Here is a 25,945-nt window from a genome sequence, read left to right as displayed (position 1 = left end):
GATTAGCCCACTTAGCCCAGTTTATTTTCTTTTTAAGACTAAAAATGTGTACAAATGCCAAATATATGGATAAGTATTCCAACACTTCTATTCTAGTAGGCAAGGAACAATTTTTAGATTTGCTGTTTTCATTTTCTTTTGTTCTTTGTGTTGACATGGCAAAATTTTATTGGTTGGGCACCTCTTTTGGTGTGAAATTTCAATTGTGGTTTCCATATGATTTTAATATTGTAGTTCTTAAGCCAGAAAATTTTCATTCTTGGGCTTAAGTGAAATTACTTTATAGTGTAGATTATATATAATATTTATTTTCTTAAAGTTATTTTAAAAATACTAATTTGGTAAAAATAAAAATGAGTGTGTTGAAATAATTTTTAAAATCTTATTTTTGAAGGGGGGGTATGGATCCCTTTGACAATATGGCTCTAGAGACCATTTTTTCTACATCTAGAAAAATGTAGATTTTCAAAATTACACAGTTAAGGTGTTCTCATATTAAACAGTTGTCCATGATCCCTATTAAAAGCCCCTGTTAAGATATTTTCTGTCCTAAATCTTTAATAAATATTTGGACTAAGGCAAGTAATTAAAAAAAAATCAAAATAGAGTAACTATTCTGCCTATCTAACACTAGAAACTATGTTGTAATTTTTTGACACTAAATGTGGATTATTAAAGAACTTGACAGAGAAGTGAAGTATTTAGTATTTGTACTGTCTAGAGAACAGTTTCATTTGTTTTAAATATTACTCAGAGTTGGAAGAATAGCAACTAATAAAAAACCTGCATATCTTGGCATCCTAGAAGGCTTTTGTTCTACCTCAGTGCCATGGTCTTACTTGGAAGATTTTCTCCCTGCTTATTCGTTTTATAGTTGTATTGGGGGCCTTTTCTGAAATGTTCTTGACCACACTTTGTAAGGTCCATGCGTGTTCTCTTTCCTCCACTATCTGACTGCGTTCTGCTGGTTTCTTGAATGGGATCTAAATGGTATTTGAAATCTTTGACTTCCCATTTTAATGACCTAATCCATGTGTGAAGAAGCCAGCATTTATTTAGCCACTGTGTAACATATCACACTTAACTCTGGTGACCAGGTCCTATCTTTAATTTCTTTCTCTTATAGTCTTAAGAGCTCCCCGAAGTCAGTAACCCTAGGAGAACTTCATGACCCTTTCCCTGAGTTAGAATCTGTTAGTTCTTGCAGGGTGGGTTACATCTTCTCTGTAATCCTGCTTCTCTGTCTTGAAGCTTTTCTTTAGGAACTTGTCAGGAGCTGAAGTTGCTCAACTCTTGCTTGTGTGTTTGGGCACTGGGCTAGCCTTACTTCCTTCCATTCTCTGGGCAGCTGGTGAACACTGAGGACTTACTGGGAGCTCTTCTCGTGAGTCAGTTTTGATTGCTGAAAGAAGCTTAATCAGAGGAGGTCCTACATCTGCTAAGACTCACTCAAGTTGCAAGGCTCAACACTACAAGGGCTCTCTGATCTGAGCAGGTATAACAGAGTCTATTGTGGGGGCACAGGAGTTCGAGAATTGAGTGAGACTCTCAAAAGGGATGGAAATTGTGAAATAGCATGGGCTAGTTGCTTTTTTAGCTGAAACTCTACAGATTATACTCACAAATTTTAGATTTTTAAAAAAATTTTAATAAATTTTATTTAACCACACATTCAAAATATTATCAATTCAGCATATAACAACACAAAAATTGTTAATTTTTTACATTTTACATTTTTAAAAATATTTTTTTCAAAATCCTGTGTTTAGGGGTTGGATGGGGTGGCTGGGAAAGGAAAGGTCAAGAGAGGTACCTAGCTACGGCAGGTGAGGACATGGTGGCCGAGGACAAGGAAGAGGCTGCTGGAGTGTAGTGTGGCCACTTAAGGGAGCTCATACCCTGTCTCCTCAGCCCCTTACCTTAGCAACTGGAGATGTGGGAGGGGGAATGTGGCGAGGTCTCAGGGCAGGGAACTACCTGGCTTAGGACTAGAGCCTACCCTGGCTTCGGGTGCTCAAAGCTCGCAGAAACTTTGTGGTGGTGCTACAGGGTGTGGGGTACAGCAGAGGTGTGCATGTAGGGCATGAGGGTGTCTTGGAGAGTGGCAGTTGTCCTGTCTGGCCCACAGACAAAATGAGGAAGGAGAAAGACTGGTGCTTGCCATCTCCCTGATTCTGGAGAAAAATGCTGGTCCAGAAGCAAGATACCAGAGAGCTTTGCTCCTTTCGAAAGAGTATCTTTGAAACTAATCCAAACTGAGAACAGACACCTCAGAAGTTCCATAAAATGAGTTACTGACATTTTTCAGAGCAATCTCTTTCAGGCTTTAATAGATATTCAGGAATTTTGTTAAGTGACCATACTGGATAATCCAAAATGTATGGATCATTGAAAGCAGTCTGAACCAATATAGCTTGTGAATACTTGGGAAATGTCCTGGCTTCCATGCACTACTGTGACATCAGACACACTACCAAGTAGTCTTAGCGCTGGTGTGGAGAAGTCAATACCATTTACCAGAGCACATTTCCCCTCAGATCCCTAATGAGGTGATAGGCCTGGAACTGATTCATATCTCAGGAAATATGAGATTGAAAAATGTCCATGGATTTGTTTCTCATTCTAATATTTCACCAATAAAGACAAATCTTCCTCCAGTATTGGTCACAGGTAGCTTGAAAATACTGACTTATGTTAATGGCACTGATGCAGATTATGAATATCAAGAAATCACAAGGAGTGCCATGCCATGCAGGGGTGTCCCCCGCGTAGGGGCACCCCACGCGCAAGGAGTGCGCCCCGTAAGGAGAGCCGACCAGCGCGAAAGAAAGTGCAGCCTGCCCAGGAATGGCGCCGCACACAGAGCTGACACAACAAGATGATGCAACAAAAAGAAACAGATTCCCGTGCCGCTGACAACAACAGAAGCGGACAAAGAAGACGCAGCAAACAGACACAGAGAACAGACAACTGGGGTTTGGGGGGAAGGGGAGAGAAATAAATAAATAAATAAATCTTTAAAAAAAGAAATGAGTCAATGAAGTAGATGGTCATTATGCAACACATAGCACAGTGGTTGAAGTGTTGAAAGAGACAGGGTCTGTCACATGCTTGTATGTAAAAAGATGGAAATCAATATCAGAAAAGAAAACAAAGGAAATAAAACTAATTAAAAGTCCTAAAGGTCTTGGGTTTAACATTGCTGGAGGTGTTGGAAATCAGCACATTCCTGGAGATAATAGCATCTGTACAACCAAAATAATGGGAGGAGGTGCAACGCATAAAGATGGCAAACTTGAGATTGGAGATGAACTTTTAGCACTGAATGGTGTTTGTTTAGAAGAAGTTACTCATGAAGAAGCAATAACTGCCTTAAAGAATGCATCTGATTTTTTTTGTAAGTGGCAAAACCCACAAGTAGGTATATGAATGATGGCTATAAACCACCTGATAGCACCAACTCTTTCTCAGCCTGTTTTTTTTTTTTAAATTTATTGAAGTCATCACTCATACATAAAAATACATAAATAACAAGTGTATAATAAAAGTTTTGAACTTAAAAAACAAACATGCATAATATCATAAGGGCACTCATACCTCACCCTACCACCACTAGTCAGCCTGTTGATTACTATGCTAGCCCATCTTCCTTTTTGGGCCAAACACCTGCATAACCACCCAGATAACAGTTTCAAAAGCAGTGCCTGGAGATGATAAAATCACAAGAGAACCTAGAAAAGATTTTCTTCATTGTGGCTCAACAGGCCTTGGGTTCAACATTGTAGGAGGTGAAGATGGAGAAGAAATATTTATTTCCTTTATATTGTGTGGAGGACCTGCTGATCTTAGTGAAGATCTCGGTAAACAGTGTTGACCTCAGAGCTGCCAGCCATGACCAGGGACAGCCATATTGAAAAATGCTGGCCATGGGAAAAAGACTTGGCCCAATGGATAGGGTGTCCGACAACCACATGGGAGGTCCCTGGTTCAAACCCCGGGCCTCCTTGACCCGTGTGGAGCTGGCCAGTGTGCAGTGCTGATGCATGCAAGGAGTGGCCTGCCATGCAGGGGTGTCCCCCGCGTAGGGGAGCCCCACGTGCAAGAAGTGCACCCCGTAAGGAGAGACGCCCAGTGCGAAACAAAGTGCAGCCTGCCCAGGTATGGCTCCGACATGGAAAGCTGACACAACAAGATGACACAAGAAAGAAATACAGATTCCCAGTGCCACTGATAAGGATAGAAGCGGTCACAGAAGAACACACAGTGAATGGACACAGAGAGCAGACAACTGCGGGGGGGGGGGGGTGGGGGTGGGGAAAGGGAGAGAAATAAATAAATAAATCTTTTAAAAAATGCTGGCACATTATTGGCACAGTATTGACCTGAAGAATACAGTCATTTGAAGCTGAAATACATGACTTAAGAGAGCAGATGATGAACAGTAGCATCAATGCTGGGGCAGGTTCTCTTCAAACTAGTCAGAAATGATCCCTCTATGTCACAGCCCTTTTTCATTATGACCAGATTGACAAACGTGGACTTCCCACTGGGATTGAATTTCAAATTTGGAGACATCCTCTATGTTACTAATGCTTCTGATGATAAGAATGGTGGCAAACCAGGCAGATTATGTCACAGGGTGAAAGTGATGAAGTTGGAGTGATTTCCTAGTTAGCCAGGAGTTGAGAAGAAAAAACAAGAAATTGAATTCTAAAATGAGAAACTAAAGTATGAAAAGAACTTCTTCCTGAAAATGTCCCTTCTGTAAAAACAAAGGCTAGGCTGAGCAAGAAAAAAGTGAAGCTGACCAGCATGTAACTTCTAATGCCAGCGATAGTGAAAGTAGGTACCATGGCCAAGAAATATATGTTTTATCTTAGGAACCAACAAGAAGTTAATTATACTCAATCAGTGATCTTGTTGGGACCTATGAAAGATAGAATAAATGTTGATTTGATCTCAGAATTTCCTGGCAAATTTAGATCATGTGTTCCTCATACAACTAGACCAAAATGAGGTTATGAGGTAGATGGAAGAAATTATCATTTTGTGACTTCAAGAGAACAGATGGAAAAGGTACCCAGGAACATAAATTCATTGACGCTGGCCTGCAAAACAACCATCTGTATTGGAACAAGTGTTCAGTCTGTACAAGAAGTAGCAAAAAATACTAAACACTATATTCCATGTGTCCAGAAATGCCATAAAAGAGACTCCAGATTGCACAGCTGTATCCATTCTCTATGTTTATTCAGCCCAAATCCATGGAAGATATCATAGAAATGAATAAACGTTTCACAGAAGAACAAGCCAGAAAAACGAGAGAGCCACGAAACGAGAGAGTCATGAAGTAAGTTTACTGAACATTTCAAGGCTCTGTTACACAAGGAGGTACTTTGGAAGACATTTACAACCAAGTAAAGCAGGTTATAGAAGAATAGTCTGGTCCTTATATTTGGGTTCCAGCAAAAGAAAAGTTATGAAGACTACTCTTTTCCTTTATTTTACTCTTTGCCCTTTCCTTCTGGAGTCTGACTTCAATATTCTTTCCATGTCGAATCATATCCATTCATTATATTACACTTATTTTTTGACATGTAATGCCTCCCTCAAGTTAAATCATCTGTATTCTTTTTTGTCACTATTGGTTTGTGGCCAGTTTTCAAAACTGAGGATAGAATGGCCTGACCCCTATTTAAGGGGTTTGGGGATATGGGAGATTGTGGTAAAATTCCTTAATGTTTAAGGGAAAGTAACTTTTCAGAGATTTTTCAGGAACACTGTATATACGTTCTTTTCAAATTTCAAGTTTCACTATAAATTAAACAAAAGTGGCCTTAATCAGTGGTTTAGTAAACTCTGAACAACTATTCACATTTAACTGATAATAGCGTGGTTTGGCCTTTGAGTTAGTTCAAGTCCTTTTCTGAGTTAACTTCTGTTATCAAAGCAAATAATTTATCATAGACAAGTAAAAGAAAATATATGTTCTTTAGTTTCCAAACAAACATAAAAACCTGCTGTTTATTTTACCCTTATAGCACATTTCAATTTGGACTAGCCACATTTATGTGCATAAATAGTTTCACATGGGTAGTGGCTACCATGTTGGAGAACTAAATTTATTTTTACAAGTAACTTTTTTTTTGGAGTTAATTTGAAACTTCAGAAAAGTTAAAAGAATAAAAGTACAAAGATCACCTGTGTAATTTATCCAGTTTGATCTGTGGTTAACATTTTTGTCCCATTTGCTTTGTGGGTATACTCCTTTCTATTTATATATACACATCTATAGATTCAAAACATTTGAGAAAATTTCCTATCTTGGCCTTTTACCCCTAAATATTTAAGTGTGTATTTCCTAAGATTTAAAGATATTGTCTCCCATAAGTACACTACAGTAGTAGTTTGAACATAGATTTAACATTGGCTAAAATATGTTTGTCATACTCCGATTTTATCAGTTGACTCAATAATGTCTTTTTTTTTTTTTTAAGATTTATTTCTCCCCCCTTTCCTCCCGCCCCGGTTGTCTGTTCTTTGTGTCTATTTTGCTGCGTCGTCGTCTTGTCCGCTTCTGTTGTCAGCGGCACGGGAATCTGTGTTTCTTTTCGTTGGGTCATCTTGTGTCAGCTCTCCGTGTGTGAGGCGCCATTCCTGGGCAAGCTGCACTTTCTTTCGCGCTGGGCGGCTCTCCTTACGGGGCGCACTCCTTGCGCGTGGGGCTCCCCTACGTGGAAGACACCCCTGCGTGGCATGGTACTCCTTGGCGTGCTTCAGCACTGTGCATGGGCCAGCTCCACGTGGGTCAAGGAGGCCCGGGGTTTGAACCGTGGACCTTCCATGTGTTAGACACCCTAACTACTGGGCCAAGTCCGCTGCCTCAATAATGTCTTTTTATGACATTTTTTCACCTCCACTACAGAATTCAGTGTAGGATCAGTTACTGAATTTTTTTTTAAGATTTATTTTTCATTTATTTCTCCTCCTCCGCCCCCCACCTCACCCTGTTGTCTGTGCTCTCTGTCCATTTGCTGTGTGTTCTTCTGTGTCCACTTGCATTCTTGTCAATGGCACCGGGAATCTGTGTCTCTCTTTTGTTGTGTCATCTTGCTGTGTCAGCGCTCTCTGTGTGCGGTGCTACTCCTGGGGCAGGCTGCTTTTTTTACACGTGGGGTGGCTCTCTTTGCGGGGAGCGCTCCTTGTGTGGGGGGCTCCCCTACACGTGGGACACCCCTGCGTGGCACGGCACTCCTTGTGGGTGGTAGCAGTGCACATGGGCCAGCCCACCACATGGATCAGGAGGCCTGGGTACTGAACCCTGGACCTCCCATAGGGTAGGTGGACACTCTATCAGTTGAGCCACATCTGCTTCCCAGGTATTGAATTTAGTTGTCATGTTTCTTTAATCTGGGGTCCTTTAACAGCCTTTCTTTTCTTTTCTTTTCTTTTTTTTTAAATAAGAGGTACCTGGGCTTAAACCCAGAACCTCGTACATGCAAAGCAGGTGCTGAACTGCTGAGCTACATCTGCTCTGCTTTCTTTGGTTTTATGAAATTGGTATTTTTGAAAAAGGCAGTCTTTAAAGGGAATTTGTTCTTTGAGAGTTATAAAGAGACAAATTAACCTCCCACCCATAATAATGTGTATCACAATGTATTAGCATTTTAAAAACTTAAAGATGTTATATAGCCCAGTGGTCCTGCATAATATTTAAAGACTTTTAAAATTAGTTGCTGCCATTGAAAAATTGAGAAATGGAACATAAGAATTTAGATTTCTAGCTCCTTTTGACACATACCTGTCAATGCTGGCCCACATAACTGTGGCCTGGGACTGTATGTAGTCTTTGTCACTTTTGGATAGGCCATGATATCCAAATAGCTACTGGCTAGTAGATATTTGAGATTGCAACTCCTGCATTGTAAAGAAACAGAACCTGGAGTTTAATTTAACCTATTCATGTTCTTTTGATATTGAATCCTTTTTTCATGCAGTGCGTAGTAATGTTATCTACATTTTGGATCTGTTACATAGGATTTCTGCTGACTCATTATGGTACCACTTTAAAATGCCTCCAGAACCCTTTCTCCCAACTGTAATTTAAAAATATCTTAGCCAAAATCACATGAAGTTTTTCTCCTGGGATCATAATTTCTTCCTTTCCACTGTTTTGAATTGGGAGTTTATCACAAACTGGACAGAGTAGAAGGGAATCCTTGTTAGTCCTAGATTACCCTTTTTTGTTGGAACTTGTCATAAAAGGTGTTCTTTTGGGGAAGTGGAAGAGAATGGAATTGTCTGTGTTGGGTTCTTACACACGGTCAATAGTATCTATGACTCTTCACCTGAGTTTATACCCCATATTTTTAAAAGTGACTTTTCATTCATCCTCTCATTTATTGTTGTTTAGATTTGATTTGTGCCTTTCCAGGTTCCTGCCAATAAACTTTTTCCAGAGAAGGAGGAAAACTATACTTGCATTCTGACTTCTGTCTGGTTACATTGCCTCGGGGCCTTAGTGACCAAATCTTGGTATTTTTCTCCCCATTTCCCAGAATTTTCACAAAAATTCCCTTGATTGCTTTTAGCTCCTATTCATGGCTGGTCTGGCAGTTCTTCTTTGATATGTGAAATATGTTTTCCTTAGGATCTTCTATTTTAGATTTCTTCATTGTGGCCCAATTTATAATACAATTTATGGCTTAGTGGACGAGTGTTCCTCATAAAATTTGCATTTTATAAGAAAGGAGTAGGCACCAGTTTAACATGTCAGAGAAGCCTTTCAGTATGTGGGGTTAAGAAGTTCCTTTTTTTGGTAATTGATCATTCTTACCACCCTGTCTCTGCTATGAGGTGATTAGTAATGCTGATTGTAACTTTTTTTTTTCAGTGTACTTGAAATGTAAACAAATCAAGCAACTTTCAAATACATTTCCATACAAACCCAACCAAGCCTTTTAAACCAATGATTGTCCTTATCTTCCCAGAATATATGAGGCTGTTTTTAATTTTTCCTGTATCTTTGGTCCTCATTGTGTTATGGTTGGGAAGTGGCTTGTGTCACTGGACTTCAGATTCCTTCTCCGGAGGAGGTTCTTTGGACATTTGATTTGCTAAATTTTTTTCCAGTCTCCCATGTTTGGAGATTCTGAGACTGTTTGGTTATAGTCTTTAAACTGTGATTTAACTGGAAAACTCACTCTCAGGATCCTTACTTTCAAAGTTTGCTGTCAGTTTAGTTTCCCACATTTATAGACAGGGACCTAATTTACTGCCCTGATTTAGTTGTTCAATTCCTAGAGGGGTTATGTAAATTAGAATTAATACTTGACTGTGGATCTTTCTCATTTGAACACCCCCCCTTGGGTCTTACCTGTTAATGTTCTTTCAAGCTTTTTTCCTGTTAAACTATTTCTCTAAAGTTTGACTTTGAGCCTGTTCAGAAGGGTAAACTTTTCTGGACTTGATCTAAGGGATACTGCAGACTAATAGGCCAGTCTCCCAGTTGCTGGAGACATCTTCCTTCTTCCCTCTTCCCTTCCGTTCCTCCCCTTTCTTCCTTCCCTCCTTCCTTCCCTCCCTCCCTCCCCTTCTAGTCTTGGGATTCCTTAGCAAACATTTATTGTACTAGGTTGTAGAGAAGCAGAATAAGACAAGGTGCCCAGAGCTTAGTTAGACGTAAGGAGGTCTTTGTTTTAAACAAACAATGAAGGATATTATACAATACTAACAAACCTTACTGTCCTAGCATTCTGCTCTCAAAAGTAGCCTACTTATTTGGCAGGCTGAAGTAACTTATTCTTTAGCTGATGTATTTAACACAGGGACATTTTCATTTGCCTGCTTGTGTGCTAAGTTCTGGTACAAAGATAAACATCAAAAACCCTCTTTGCGAGGAAGTCACCTATTGCTAGGGAGATGAATGTGTAAACACACATTGCTGGTAGAGTTGAGTAATGTACATAAAAATGCCTCATGGCCTTATTACAGAAGTTTTGAATTTGTTTTTTCCCTGAGGTCTCTGTGCAATTCAGGGGTAGGATGACTCTTGTAACTTTTAGGAATGTTCTCAGGTATCTGCAGATCCCCTACCTTTTTATAATATGCTTTCATTATTATTTTGACCCATTCTCCCATGGAGAATATTGATTTGATGTTTTAGTTCTGCAACAGTTTTCTGTATACACAGATTCAAGAGGCAAGTTGTATACACGGACCCAGGAGGCATGTTGAACAGAGAAACCTCAGGCACCTGCCTGTATATTTTCCTGTGGGTTATTTCATACTCAGTTCATGTTCCTTCTTCCCCACAGATGAGAAGTGACCTGAGGTCACTGTGATATCTTATTTGGTCTTTTAAATAAACTTGAAACACTGTGTTGGGCAAGTAAGACTCTTATACGTTACAGCTCTTTCAAACCTTCTAAGATCTAAAGGAGCAAAGAAATACCTACCTACTTTATTTTGTAATTGTTGCAAATCACTTCTTTTTTTCTTTAAAAAAATTATTGAAGTATATCACTCATACATGAACAAACATAAACAATAAGTATAAAGGTAGTGAACCTACAAAGTGAACATGAATGACATCATACATTGCTCCCATACCTGACTCCACCAACAATAACTTGCATCATTGTGAAACATTTGTAATAAAAATTGTGAAAGAACATCGTCAAAGTATTACTATTAACTATAGTCTGTATTTTACATTTGGTGTATTTTTCCCCAAGCCCACCTATTATTATTTTTGTTCATAAACCATATAATTTATCTAAACTGTATAATCAATATGCATTTAGCACTTCAATCATTATTAGAGCATTTTCATTACTCCAGAAAAAAGGAAAAAAACGAGAAACCACTATTTGTAACCATATGTTAGTCCTACTAATTAAAAATCCTGTGATGTCATACTTTTACTGTTTCTTTTCATTTGCAAACATTTCCAAACAACTTTTTACCAATTCTACACAAGTTAAATCTCAGCTTTCCATTGCCTAACCACCTTCTGTTCTCTGGTGGACATTATGTTGAGTGAAACAAGCCAGACACAAAAGGACAAATACTTGTATGAATTTGCTGTTGTGAACTAAATATAGTAAGCAAACTCATAGAGTTCATAGCTAAAATATAAGTCACCGGAGATTAGCAAACTACTACTTTAGCTGATATTAATTGATAGGTGGCAGGTTTATTAGTAAAAAATAAGTTTATGAACTGTTCCCTGAAATGATATTCTGAAGATATTGAAATATATAGTACAGTTTTCAAAGAAGTCTATGACAAGCAGCATCAGCATCTTTTGTGAATTTTTTCAAATTCAGATTCCCTCAGGCCCCACCCCAGACTACTGAATCATTAACTCTGTGCCCAAGGCTAAAAAATCTGTATCTTAATTAGCCATCTAGGTTGTTCTTAAGTACACTAAATTTGAGAACCAGTGATTTGGGTATATATTATGGGTTTGATCTTGTCAATGACAGTATTGAAATCAAAGTGGAATATAAAAAATTTAACAAGTTTTTTTTTTCTCTACAAATGATTTAAAAAATAAAATTTAGTTTTCATTCTTATTTTTGTTAATAGATAAGAATAGATATTATTGTCTAGGATGGATCACAAGCGAAATTTAATTGAAGCTAGAACGAATCTCTTAGTATAGCATTTAAAATATGCATGTTCACGATTTGGATAGTCAATTTGAAATTGGCTTTGTCAGATTGAAGAATTCATATAGGAAAAAATCATTTTGCTTTGCTTTTGATCGTAGGGAAAAATGGAAACGGGAACCCTCAGAAGATGAACAGGAACAAGGCACCAGTGCAGAGAGTGAACCAGAGCAAAAAAAAGTGACAGCCAGAAGACCTGTCCCTAGAAGGTGCTGTGTTTGTTATAGGCATCTCTGCTTCTGGACCAGCTTAATTTGCTTTAGAGTGAGAAGAATGGATATAGTGTTGGATTGGGAGCCTTTATTGATTGTACACGTGTTGGGATTCTGGGTTGTGGATATTTGTGGTTGACTTAGTGCCCGCCTCATCATTAGCAAGTAATTAGATGACTGGGCTCCTTATAGTGGTTGTGGATATATCAGTGGTATATAGCTCTCTGATAGTGAATCTTACTTTATCTTATTTCATGGCCGACTAGTTAGGAAGGGTGAATATAGTCTGCTTAAAAAGAAATCTTGCTGTATATTTGGTTAGTTACAACTTCTTTTTGGGAGAACTAATTGTTAAGTTTAAAATGCTCCTTGGCTGGTTTAAAGCATATTTCACTGTTAATTACATTAAGCAGAAAATTCTGATTGTGCAAAGGAGGATGTAGACTGAGGTTGACAGGACAGTTTGGTAATTTTGAATCAGAAAGGTACTGGTCTGGTGACAGGTAAAGCGGGAGGAGACAGGCCTCAGGAAAAGGTTACCTTTTTGCAATATTCCTTAGGATGGTGTCAGCAAACTATGGCCTCTGGGCCAAATCTTGCTCACTTCTTGTTTTTCTATGGCCCGCAAGTAAGTAGTTTTTATAGATGAACATTTATAATTGATAATACAGAATACTACATTTGAACCCAATTAAGTGAAATGTCAATTCTATTCTTCTCTTTAGTAGTTGTCAGAAAAACATCCTCGATGATTAGTTTTTTTTGTATTTTATCCATACAAATTTTGTGAACATATATTTTCTCTTGTTATTTAAGTGCCTATTTTTATAATGTCCTTGAGTTTACTTCTTGACCTGCAAAACCTTAAGTATTTACTCTGTAGCCCTTTACAGAAAAGGTTTGCTGATGTCTGGGGCTAGGACATTGTTCCTCTACTTCCTACTCTAGCAGGGAAGCTCATCAATTGAGTTTTGTCAGAGTTTTAAGCTCTCAGGACTGGAGTGTCACTCCAGATCTCTGTTCTAGATTTTACTCATTATTTATTGAGTAAATAGTGTTGGTTATGTCAGGTATGAGAGGAAACAGATACATGTGATTCTGAGATTTCCTTCTTCCCATTCCTACTTATTTCACCTTTTCATCATTGATAGAGTATTTGGCGGTTTTCTTATGTGAGCTCTTTACCTGTGGCTCTCAGTCTTGACTGTGTATCGAATCACCTGAGAAGCCTTTTCCTTAGAAGCTGGTGCAGTAGGTCTGGTGGTAGGGCACAGTTTCTTAGGTAAACTTCCAGGTATATTTTATGGCTCATAAAGAGAAAAATGTGTGTGTAGTTATTTCTTTATCGTCTTTACACTGACGGTAGCATTCTGTCATCTTGTTCTGCATTATTTTTCTTTCATTATCTTGGAAATCAGTCCATATCATTATATAGCAAACTTCCTTTTTCTTTTATTTTTCAGTGGCGCTACATAGTATTCTATTTATTTAACTATTTCCCAGTTGATGAACATGTAGGGTTTTTCTAAACTTCTCCTATTGCAAAAGTTATTACGTTTTATATAGGTGTCATTAGTAGGATCAGTGCCTAGAAGTAAAATTGCTACATTTGTAAATTTAATAGATATTTCCAAATTGTCCTCCAAAGAGGTATCTTCAGAAATACCTTCTCTGTCTGTTTTGTCAGGTGATCTTGATGAACAATTGAGGCCCATTGTCTCAGAGACCAGTGTATCTTCTATGAGTGATTGAAGATTATCAGTATCAGAATCACTGTGTTCATGTTGAAAATGCAAATTCCTAGTGAATCACAATCTCAGGGAGTGTGACCCAGGGATATGCATTTTTAACATTCCCCAAGTAACTCTTGTGTGTGCACCATTGTTTTTGGAAAATGCTATTGTATAGATTTGAAGTGGACACCAAAGGATAGACTAAAACTTTTACCATTTTTCTTTTTCTCATTTTAGAACAGTGCCCAAACCTTGTGTTAAAAAACAATCTAAGACTCAGCGTGGAAAGAGAAAGAAGCAAGATTCTTCTGATGATGATGACGAAGATGATGAAGCTCCCAAAAGACAGACTCGTCGTAGAGCAGCTAAAAATGTTAGGTAAATTGTACCCCAGAAGTTTTTCATTGGTGGGAAGGTATTAGTGTAGTTTTTTAGCACTTGGATCTGATGAGTCAAAGGTTCTTGCATTTGAAATGCACAAATAATGGCCTATGTCTTGAGCTTGAATTTTTAATAAATCTGATGAGCCTTCCTTTAAAAAGATGGTGTTGAGTCAAGAGGAATATGAACGGGTGGCAGTGGATGATTTCTAGTCTTCATTACTCTAAAGAGAACTGCTCCAAGTTCACAAACTGTCAGTGGTGGCTGAGTGACATTATCTTGATTTTATAACATTCATTTTCAGGATTGTGTCTTCATTTCTGAATTGTACTATTAATCGCCATTTATTTTCAGGTTCAACTTAGGTATTGATATTTGGGTATAGTAATTTTATCAAGCTTACTAATGATAGGTGCAAACATTAATATTTTACTTTGTAGGAGTCTAAGGACATTTAAATTTCTTAGTGGCATCATAATTTTCTTTTAGTAAACATACAGTTTTCATTCTGTCTACTGAGAGAAACTGAGTCCCAGGGATATTAACTTGCCCACTGGCACCAAATCTAGGCTATTAGGCTTTGAGTAGGTGAATGCATAGCTTAGCACTTTTTCTTGCTGCAACTATACTGCATCCAGAATTGTGCTTTTCTGTTGTATGACTCCCAAACCATTTGTTGTTAATAGACAGTGGGAGATTACATTTTAATATTTTATTGCCTGGAAGTACATTTATTGATGTTTTCAACAGTTTGGGAGTACTTAAATTTCTTGTTACTGGGAGGGGAGATAAAACAAAGGGTTGGAAAACAATCTTAGAAATACTGCTTTTCTTTTGCTTAATGAAACAATAGCATTTTTTTTCTTTATGCATTTTCTTTGTTGTTTTCATGTTTACAGAGTAGTGATCTGATATTAAAGAGTGAAAAAATAAGGATGTCTTGCTAGTTTTCTGTATCTTGCTTATAGAAAGTACTGTAAGTACTTTAATATTTTTAAATAGGACTTAGTCTCTCTGCAGTTATCAGTGAAAACTCAAAGCTTTAAGTAGAAAGAAAATAAGTTCTGAGCCCACTGAATGAGTCTATAAAAAGGCATGTTGGAACCAAAGGTTATGGTTCCTTATTCAGTGAATGTTGTGTATGGTAGTCTTTAATTCCTAAAATATAGTTTCCCATTTAATCAACATTATTCCTCATGTAGTTATAAAGAAGATGATGATTTTGAGACTGACTCAGATGACCTAATTGAAATGACTGGAGAAGGAGTTGATGAACAGCAAGATAATAGTGAAACTATTGAAAAGGTCTTAGATTCAAGACTGGGAAAGAAAGGAGGTATGTGTCTGGGAAGCAAGATTACTTTTTATACTTGTTCAATAAGGCCCAGATTTGTTTCATCCCTGAGTTACAGTCCATGCTTATGTTTGTTGTGGAATGTGCAGGTCTTTTTCTGATATAATCCTCATGTTTCAGAACTGAAGAGAAAGGTATGTGTTATTGTTTTTATTTTTATTTTTTTAAAAGAATTATTTCTCTCTCCTTCCCACCCCTGCCCTAGTTGTCTGTTCTCTCTGTTTATTGGCTGAGTGTTCTTCTTTGTCCGCTTCTGTTGTTGTCAGCAGCACAGGAATCTGTGTTTCTTTTTGTTGTGTCATCTTGTTGTGTCAGCTCTCCGTTTGTGTGGCGCCATTCCTGGGCAGGCTGAACTTTCTTTCGCACTGGGCGGCTCTCCTTACGGGGCGCACTCCTTGCGTGTTGGGCTCCCCTAGATGGGGGACACCCCTGCGTGGCACGGCACTCCTTGCGCGCATCAGCACCGCACGTGGGCCAGCCTCCACACGGGTCAAGGGGGCCTGCGGTTTGAACCGCGGACCTCCCATGTGGTAGATGGATGCCCTAACCACTGGGCCAAGTCCGCTTCCCTGTTATTGTTTTTGAAAGCAGTGATTTAGCAAATACTTGTTATCAACATTAAGAAAATCACCTTTGTTTCTGATTCTCCTCATGAAATGTATTAAATTGGTTAAATACATAGTTGGACAGTAGTGAAAATTTTTTTATATCTTATTGAGATACCTTTCCATAAAGGAAATATGAAAATAATGTTTACCGACTTTTATTTGCCTTTTTTTTCTTTAATCATCCTATTTTTACTTATGGTTATAAGAGATTTAAGTGGGTGACTGGGTAGTTTTGTTAAATTTTATAAGAAAATTTTTGTGGGAGAAAATTTATATTTTTGCTTTTATGATTAAATCAACCTTAAAACATAAAAATTAATACTATTCAGTATCACAATGCAATTACACTGAGTTATCATAATAGCTACATGTATAGAGTACTTACTACATGGAAGACACTTTTCAAAGGCCTCAAATATAATTAAACTTTTAATTCCCACAACATGCCATGAAGCAGATGCAACTACCATCCCCACCATACAGATGAGGACACAAGCAGTGGGGTTAAGTAATTCTCCTGAGGTCACAGAGCTAGTTAAGTAGTAGATCAGTAGTCATACCTATGCAGTGTGGCTCCAGAGTCTGTGCTTTTAATCACTATATCAACTGTTTTCATTTCTTCATATTCCCCTCGAAGAAAAGAGAATAGCGTGTATCAAAGCTCCAAGGCAAAAGAGCTTGGGAGGGAACAAGACAGAGGGAAAAGCTTGTAACTGTGGAGCCAAACAGTCCTGAATTCGAGTCGCAGTGCCGCATGACTGAGTGACCTTCAGGAAATTTTTTAAAAACTTTATTTAGAAATAATTTCAGGGGAGGCGGACTTGGCCCATTGGTTAGGGCATCCATCTACCACATGGGAGGTCTGCGGTTAAAACCCCGGGCCTCCTTGACCCATGTGGAGGCTGGCCCAAGCGCAGTGCTGATGCGCGCAAGGAGTGCTGTGCCACGCAGGGGTGTCCCCCGCGTAGGGGAGCCCTACGTGCAAGGAGTGCACCCCATAAGGAGAGCTGCCCAGCGTGAAAGAAAGTGCAGCCTGCCCAGGAATGGTGCCACACGCACGGAGAGCTGACACAACCAGATGATGCAACAAAAGAAACAGATTCCCATGCTGCTGACAACAACAGAAGCAGACAAAGAAGAACGTGCAGCAAATAGACACAGAGAACAGACACCTGGGGTGGGGAGAGGAGTTAAAAAAAATTTCAGAGTTACAGTACAGTTGCCGTAATAATACAAAACACAATACAGAGAAATCCAACACACCTACCTTCATGGAGATCCTCCAATTTTAACATTTTGAAACATTGGCTATTTCATTCTATGAATCTATCAATCCCTCTATTTTCTAAACGTTAGAGTAGGTTGTATACGTCATACTCCAACACATGATGCTTGATATACATTTCATAACATGAATATTCACCTTTGTAAATACATTAAGTAGTTATCAGGTTCAGGGACTTTAATATTGGTGTAAGGCTCTCAGTCTATATTCCAGTTCTTTCATGTATTCCAATAATAGCCTTTTGGGTTTTTTATAAAAACCTCCATTATTAGATCCAGTCCAGGATCATGTATTGTGTTCAGCTGCCATTATTTCTTTATTTTCTCTCTTTTTTTTTTAAATTTTGGAAACGTGTGCATCATGAATCTTCCCATCCCTACCCCTCTCAAGCATACAATTCAGTGGGAGTAATCACATTCACAGAATTGCAGTACCTTTAACACCATCCGTTACTAAAACTTTCCCTTTACCCCTAACAGAAACCCTCCATCTATTTTGCATTAACTTCCTGTTGCCCCTTCCCCCACCGCTGGTAACCTGTACTCTACTTTAGGTCTCTCTGAGTTTGCATACTCTGATCCTTTCTTTGTGGTTACCACCGGGCTTAAACTTCACTTTCTTAATCTATAATAATCATGATTGCTTTGATAACAACTTAACTTTAGTAGCTTATATAATAAAACTGTTCTTATACCCTTCATCCCTTTACCTTTATGTAGTTCTTGCCAGAAATTATGTATTTATACATAGTGAATCCAAAACCATTGATTTGTTGTTATATTTTATGCATTTGCCTTTTAGATCCTGTAGGAAGGGAAAAGTGGAGTTACGTACCAAATATACTCTAGTACTGACATTTATATTTACCCATGTCATTATCTTTACTTGAGATCTTTATTTCTTCATGTGATTTCAGTTTTCTAGAGTCCTTTCCTTTCAGCCTGCAGACCTCCCTTTAGCTTTTCTTTGAGGGCAGTTCTGGTGGTGATGATGCCCCTCAACTTTTGTCATCTAAGTCTTAATCCTGCTCTGTCATTTATGAAAGATAGTTTGCCAGTTGTAGAAATCTAGGGTGGCAATGAATTATTTTCAGCACTTTAAATTTAATGTTTTCCTACTGCCTTCTTGCCTCCATGGTTTCCCATGAGAATTTTGCACTTTTTTCTTTTTGAGATTCTTGTGACACATTGTTCTCTTTTGTGGCTTTCAGAATTCTCTGTTTTTGGCATTTGACAGTGAGTATTTTTTCTGCCCCTTTCTCTTTTTCTTCTCCTTTTGAGACTTACACAGTGCATATATTTATTTGTATGCTTGATGGTGTCCCAGAAGTTCCTCCGGGCTCTCTTCACTTCATTCTTCTTTATACTTCTCAAGACTGGATGATTTCAGTTGCCTTATCTTCAAGTTCACTGATGATCTCTTCTGCTATCTCCAACCTGCTCTAGGGGACTTAAAATTTGTTACTGTGGTCTTCCAGTTCTGTTTGGTTCCTTTTTATAATTTCTGTTTCTCTATTGGTGATCTCTTTGTGTTTGTCTGTCTTATTCCTGGTTTCCATTCGTTCTTTGTCCATGCTTTACTTGAGCTCTTTGAGCATATTTAGGCCCATTTAAAAAAAATTTTTTTTTCTGTATGTTCCAGGTCTGCTACTTCTCACTGATGGTTTCTAATATTTTAATCTTTTCCTATGCTTGGACCATCACTTCCTGTTTCCTTGTATGTTTTGTAATCTTTTGTTGAAACCTGGACATTTTGATATTTTAGTGTATTGCCAGAATTTAGACTTTGAGGCATCTATCTGTTCCTTAAGCTTGGATCTAGTTACAAAAGAGCTTTTCTTATCCAGGAGCTAGCCAAAAAGAAGGAAAAAGTGAACACACCTTTATAGTCTTTCATTTGGCCTGTGTGAGTGCTCTACTTCAGAGTTTATCAGTATAATGAGTTTAGAGAACAATAGTTCCAGACCAAAACATATGTGCCTCCCTCATGCTTTCTTGTACATGCTTGTTTAGCCCTAATAATTCTGTCATTTACAGGGTTCTTGATTGTCTCCTGTTCCTGAGGTAATCTTTTCCTCACAGTACCAGACACTGCACTATATGTCCCACAGCCAGCAGTCCCTTGCCCCAGGCAGTCACCTGACTGCTCTCTAGGATAGCCCTGTGTACACTGCCTTTCTACATGCAGGGCAGTTTCTGGGATGGTGAGTCCCTCAGACCACCACCAGAGATAATGGGCCAGACATACGTGCTCCAAATATGTGCATAAGAGTTACTCTGCACCCTTTGGGAGTGGGACAAGGGGCCCTCATTGGAGGGTGGACCAGCTCTGTACTGAGCCGGTGAGGGGCAGCCAGGGCCATGAAATGCCGTTTTCAAGGATCCCGTTTCTGGTTAGGCACTGACCCTTTTACTTCAGTCTTTTAACTGTTTTCTGGAGTCTTGAGAAAGATGTTTCTGCCTGTTCTTGGGGTTGTTTAAAGCCTCTGTGGGTGGATGGAGACCTGAAACTTTTCATTCCACCATCTTGGGAAATTTTTCAATGCCTGCTTTAATATATTCTTTTTAAAGTTCAACTGAATCTTTTTGCAGCCACTGGAGCTTCGACTACTGTATATGCAATTGAAGCTAATGGAGACCCTAGTGGTGACTTTGACACTGAAAAGGAGGAAGGCGAAATCCAGTACCTCATCAAATGGAAGGGTTGGTCTTATATCCACAGCACATGGGAGAGTGAAGAATCCTTACAGCAGCAGAAAGTGAAGGGTCTAAAAAAGCTAGAGAACTTTAAGAAGAAAGAGGATGAAATCAAACAATGGTACTTTTTTCTGCCATGGATTAAAGAAATATATTTGCACTCTGAGGGAAGGAAAGGTTTTTAAGTCATGCATGGAGAATAGCTGCTATTTAGGATCTCAAAATTTTCCCTGATTATCTGGAAGTGGAGCCATTTGCAATTCTGCTTTTATGAGATTGTGACCTGAAGACACTATGTATTTTTGCATACAGCCACCAGTCTGGAGTTCAGTAATAGCTTTTGGAGCATTTTACACACATTGTCACTTTTATCCTTGCCATACTGACATTACTGCTATTTTTTAGTTGGGAAAACTGAGGTAGAGCTTGCCTTTGAGCTGCTCTCCAAGTGGAGTCAGGATTTCAGTTCTGGCACCTGAGTCCAGAACCCTTGCACTCAAAGTTGTTATTTTGCTGTGGTTATGTTGGTTTGCCTAGATGTAAGGAATTTATATTCCAAACTCTCTTGGGTTGTGATAGACTTTAAAGAAATCATTGTTTTGCACAATCTGCACAAATGATGTAAAGGAAGCAATTAGAAAACTTCTAAAACTGTGAGAGTCCATTGTGTTTTTAGTTTACTTATAGCCTTGAATGTGTTAGGGTGCTTATGAAAAATATGCAGAGCTATAGCACATAAGCTGAATTGAGCAGTAAGAGGTATCCAGTCCAGCCGTGAAGACATGCCTGGCAGCATAATGTGTTTGGGTTCTTTTGTGTAGGAATAGGACGTATTTTAATTTGTTTTACTCCTGTACAAAATATGAAAATATGAAATCACTTATTTTTCTTTTATTCAAGAACAAAAATACGTCCCCCTAAAATGGGTAAGTTGTGTAAAGTGATTTAGAAGTTAAAACTCATCAGAGGAATAGTAATATCTAATTTCAGGTTGATGCTGTTGATCAAAATTTGGTACCAAGAAGTTTTCCAGAAAAGCCATAGTCAATCCCCAAACCCATACACAAAAGAATAGTGTTTCCTTTAAATTGGGATTGACTTTTATTGTCATAATCTCTTTAGATATGACTTTATCACAGGAAATAGTTCTGAAGTTTCTTTTTAGATGGGTCATATTAGGGAAGTAAACAACTGTGGTATAACCACATAAGATTCTAAGGTTTTCAGTATTTTTGATAAATCTTTGGCCTAATTCCTAGTAAAAGATTTCTGAAATGGATAGAAAAGGGAAGTAAAAGATAAGCTTCATTTCTTACCTTTAACTTTTGTTTTTTGGGATATGTAAACGAATTCCAAAATCTAGTTAAGTATTTACTTTTTTTTTTTTTGGTATGTTTTCTCTCAGGTTAGGGAAAGTTTCTCCTGAAGATGTGGAGTATTTCAACTGTCAACAAGAGCTGGCCTCAGAGTTGAATAAACAGTATCAGATAGTAGAAAGGATAATAGGTAAGTATAGGGAAAATTATTTTTATGCTGCTTGTATTCAGGGAATAGTGGCTCTTACGTTTGAGAATAGTGTAAATTTAAAAAAAAATTTGTAGGTTTACTTTTTGAGAATAGATCATTTGTATAGATAATGTGTTGAAGGGTAATCCTACAAGATTTGCTGGTAAATTTGGATATGGGAAATGAGAAAAGCTGCTATCAACGATGATGCCAAAGATTATGATCTGAGCAAATAGTAGAATAGGGGTGCCATTTTCTGAAGTGGAGAAATTAAGGAAGGAATTGAATTTTGGAGTGTAAATCAAGAATGGTCAGTTGGATATTTGTAAATTTGGTGTATTTTTTAGTTTTTTAAATGGTGGAAATTGTAAAGATGATAGCAGCTGTGAGCCTGGAGTTCAGACCTCTTGGTCTGGGCTAGAGATTTAAATATGGTACAGTATGTAGATAGTACTTAAAGCCTAAGAAATATAGTATACATAGTGACAAGAAGAAGTCTGCGGGCATTCCAATTTTTTAAAATGAGGAAGAGGAGGAGAAACCAATAGAGAGACTGAAAGAGCAGCCATTGAGAGCCAAGAGATTGTTATATTGGAAGCCAGGTGGTTCAAATGACTTGAGAAGGAGGAAATGATAATTGTCAAATATGAAGATAACTGAGACTTGGTCTTTGCAACACATGGCACCAGTGAGGTGGATCGGTGGCGTGGTGGGAATACAGGCCTGATAAAATGTGTTCAAGAGAGAAAGAGAAGGGAGCAGATAAAGACAGTGAGTTATAAACATCTGTTGCAAAGAGAAACAGATTAATAGAATGGTAGACAGAGAAGGATGTGAAAACAGGCAGTTTTTTTTTTAAGATGTGAGATAAAAGTGCATTTAGATATTTAGATGGAGTGTATTTCTGTGTATATATGTATGCTGAATGGGTTTGATCAGTTATTATAGGACTTAAAAGCTCTCATTTTTTCTTGGTGATAAATATTTATTTATTTCTATCTTACTTTGTATTTATTTAGCTGTGAAGACAAGTAAATCTACATTGGGTCAAACAGATTTTCCAGGTAAGCAGGATAACTTGTTTATAATTATGGTTTAGCATTTAATAGCAATTCATATTTTTGCAAAGTGCTTATAGTTTTGATATATGATGGTGTTCTGTTGGTTATATATAAAACAGAATTTCATAAAAGTCATAAAAGCCTCATTTAAAAAAGCAAAACAATATGTCACTCACCTTATCTAATTGTTAATTGTTGATCTATACATTTTTGTAATATAAAATAGCTCACAGTCGGAAGCCTGCACCTTCAAACGAACCTGAGTATCTATGCAAATGGATGGGACTGCCTTATTCAGAGTGTAGTTGGGAAGATGAAGCTCTGATTGGAAAGAAATTCCAGAGCTGCATTGATGGTTTCCACAGTAGGAACAACTCAAAAACTATCCCTACACGAGAATGCAAGGTGTGTTAATTGCTTGTATTTTTCAGGGAAAAGATACACAGATATCAAGTGTTGGTGTCATACAGATAACTAGGAAGAGAAAACAGTACAAGATTAATGATTCCCCTTTTCAAGTGAAAGTAGTTGATTTAACCTTGATATTAAAAATAATGAAGGCAGAAGGAGAGGCTAAATTATATACCATCTCTGCTGACTTTTTTTTTTTTTTATCCCCCCCTTGTGGCTTTTTTTGCATGCTCTCTGCTCTCTGTCGATTCGCTGTGTGTTCTTCTGTGTCTGTATTTATTTTTATTTATTTCCCCTCCCCACTTTGTGGCTTCCTTGCTGTTTGCGCGCTGTGTCCATTGCTGTGCTCTTCTGCAGCTTTTGCTTGTCTCCCTTTTTGTTGTGTCACCTTGCTGAGTTGGCTCTCTGTGGTGCATATGGTTCAGGCAGCTCTCCACAGCATGTGGGCAAGCTTGCCTTCACAAGGAGGCCCCGGGACGCGAACCCAGGGCCTCCCATATGGTAGACGGGAGCCCAACTGATTGAGCCACAGCCGCTTCCCTCTGCTGACTTCTTCAGTCTTATAATGTGTAAAATTAGAGATTTGTGGTGAATGCTTGAAAGGATTTAAGCATTTTAAGGAAAAGTGACAGGAAAGGGGATGTCACTTAATTCTAAGAAACTTAGCATATTGGTTTGATAAATCTCTGGGTCTTATATCATCTGTAAAAGGTGGTATGCTTGACTCTTTAGAGTAATAAAAGTAGATGTGAAACGTGGACTCTTTGAGAAGTTGACATTCTAGATAGTGTCACTCAATCTCTGTGAAAAGCAGTATGTGAGAGAGAGTCAAATGAGTGTTATAGAGATTATATGGTTAGAGAAGTGCTGAGGTGGAAGTCACTGAGCTCTAGTGGTCATTGAAAGCTTTGGAAGTGTATGCTGTAGTGTTTGAACTGGTCTTCTTCCTTGATGAATTGATTTGTGCTGGATGGACAGACAAGAGGAGACCCAGGGTATTGTCCTTCCAGGAAAGCTGTCAAGAGAAAGATGTTTCTGTGTAGTGTAAAAGCTGTACTACTGGACCCTGGGGCTGGAGAAGAGGTGATGTTGGCAAGTATATTTTCATTGTCTCTCTTTTTTTCTTTGTTAGTCTAACTATAAGGGTTTGTCAATTTTGTTGAACTTCTCAAAGAACCAACACTTGGTTTTGTTGATTCTCTGTTGCTTTTTTTTGTTTTAATTTTACTTATTTCTGCCCTGATCTTTACTGTTTCTTTCCTTTGGCTTGAGATTAGTTTGCTGTTCTTTTTCTAGTTCCTTCAGTGTGCAGCTAGGTCATCATTTTAGCTCTTTCATCTTTTTTAGTGTAAGCATTGAGGGCAATAAATTTCCCTCTCAACACTGCTTTTGCAGTACCCCATAGGTTTTGATATGTTGTGTTCTCATGTTCATTCAGCACAGGATATTTGCTGAATTCTCTTCCAATTTCTTCTTTTTTGTTTTTTTTTTAAAGATTTATTTTATGTATTTCTCCCTCCTCCCACTCCCCTCCCCCCCCCCATTGTCTGCTCTCTGCTCTCTGTGTCTACTTGCTGTGTGTTCTTCTGTGTCTGCTTGTACTTTTAGTGGCACTGGGAAACTGAGTCTCTTTTTTGTTACATCATCTTGCTGCATCAGCTGTCTGTGTATGTGGCGCCACTCCTGGGAGAGCTGTGCTTTTTTTTACATGGGGTGGCTCTCCTTGCAGGGTGCACTCCTTGTGCATGGGGTACCCCCATGTGTGGTGCCCCTGCATGGCACAGCACTCCTTGCGCGCGACAGCTCTGTGTGTGGGACAGCTTACCACACGGTTCAGGAGGCCCTGGGTGTTGAACCTGGGACTCTCCTGTATGGTAGGCAGGCGCTCAATCAGTTGAGCCATGTCTGCTTCCCCAATTTCTTCTTTGACCCACTGGTTATTTGTATGTATTGTCTAATCTCCATATATTTACATATTTTCCTCTTTTCCATCCATTATTTATTTCTAGTTTCATTCCATTATGATCAGAGAAAGTGTACTAATCTTGTGACCCAGCATATGGTGTATCTTGGAGAAGGATCCATGAACACTTGAAAAGAATGTCTATCCCGCTGTTTTGAGGTGCAGTGGATCTATTGATGTCTGTTACATCTATTTATGTCTTTTACTGTATTTATTATCTCATTTTTTTTTTAAAGATTTATTTTTTATTTATTTCTCTCCCCCCTCCCAGTTTTCTGCTCTCTGTGTCCATTTGCTATGTGTTCTGTGACCGCCTCTTTCCTTATCAGTGGCACCAGGAATCTGTGTTTTTTTTTGTTGCGTCATCTTGTGTCAGCTCTCCGTGTGTGCGGCGCCATTCTTGGGCAGGCTGCACTTTTTACGTGCTGGGTGGCTCTCCTTATGGGGTGCGCTCCTTGCACATGGGTCTCCCCTACGCGGGGGACACCCCTACGTGGCATGGCACTCCTTGTGTGCTTCTGTACTCCACATGGGCCAGCTCCACACGGGCCAAGGAGGCCTGGGATTTGAACCGCGGACCTCCCATGTGGTAGGCGGAAGCCCTATCCATTGGGCCAAGTCTGCTTCCCTTTAGTATCTCTTGTAATTCTGGTCTTTTGGTAATATATTCTAACAGTTTTTGTTTGTGAAGAATTTGAACTCCACCTCATTTTTGAAGGACAGCTTTGCCAGATGCAGAATTCCTGCCTGGCAGTTTTTCTCTTTGAATACCTTGAATACATTGTACTACTTGTGTCCTCCATGGTTTCTGATGAAAGGTCAGCACTTACTTTTATTGAGTTCCCCTTATATGTGATGCTTTGCTTTTTCTCTTGCTACTTTCAGAATCCTCTCTTTTATCTCTGATATTTGTCATTCTCAGTAGTAGGTGTCTTGGGGTAGGTCTATTCTTATTTATTTTGTTTGGGGTGCATTGTCCTTCTTGGATATTGATATTTATGTTTTTCATTAGGGTAGGGAAGTTTTCAGTCATTTTTTCCTCAGATATAATTCCTGCCCC

At 38.6% G+C, this 25,945-nt stretch overlaps 1 protein-coding gene and 3 pseudogenes across 8 annotated transcripts in view; all 4 read left to right on the top strand.

The window, feature by feature from the left end:
• The window catches only part of CHD2 (chromodomain helicase DNA binding protein 2), a 157,882-nt gene that overhangs the window by 28,186 nt on the left and 103,751 nt on the right, over positions 1-25,945 (top strand). For 4 of the 8 annotated variants that reach the window (XM_058294647.2, XM_058294650.2, XM_071214342.1 and 1 more), the window contains 7 exons: positions 11,777-11,884; positions 13,858-13,998; positions 15,204-15,337; positions 19,840-20,065; positions 21,350-21,450; positions 22,470-22,514; positions 22,738-22,916. In XM_058294647.2, coding sequence (XP_058150630.1) covers positions 11,777-11,884; positions 13,858-13,998; positions 15,204-15,337; positions 19,840-20,065; positions 21,350-21,450; positions 22,470-22,514; positions 22,738-22,916 — 934 coding nt within the window. The remainder of the gene's footprint in view (positions 1-11,776; positions 11,885-13,857; positions 13,999-15,203; positions 15,338-19,839; positions 20,066-21,349; positions 21,451-22,469; positions 22,515-22,737; positions 22,917-25,945) is intronic. The other 4 variants (XM_058294649.2, XM_071214344.1, XM_071214343.1 and 1 more) reach the window with 1 other exon arrangement.
• Positions 1,934-3,024, top strand: LOC139438224 (disks large homolog 1-like; annotated as a pseudogene).
• On the top strand, positions 2,983-3,644 carry LOC139438728 (disks large homolog 1 pseudogene; annotated as a pseudogene).
• Positions 4,690-5,483, top strand: LOC105747067 (disks large homolog 1-like; annotated as a pseudogene).

This window comes from Dasypus novemcinctus, chromosome 3 (assembly GCF_030445035.2).
Source record: "Dasypus novemcinctus isolate mDasNov1 chromosome 3, mDasNov1.1.hap2, whole genome shotgun sequence".
In the NCBI taxonomy this organism is placed as follows: domain Eukaryota; kingdom Metazoa; phylum Chordata; class Mammalia; order Cingulata; family Dasypodidae; genus Dasypus; species Dasypus novemcinctus.
Note: the sequence above shows the minus strand (reverse complement) of the source record. Positions and strands in the feature narration are given on the sequence as shown.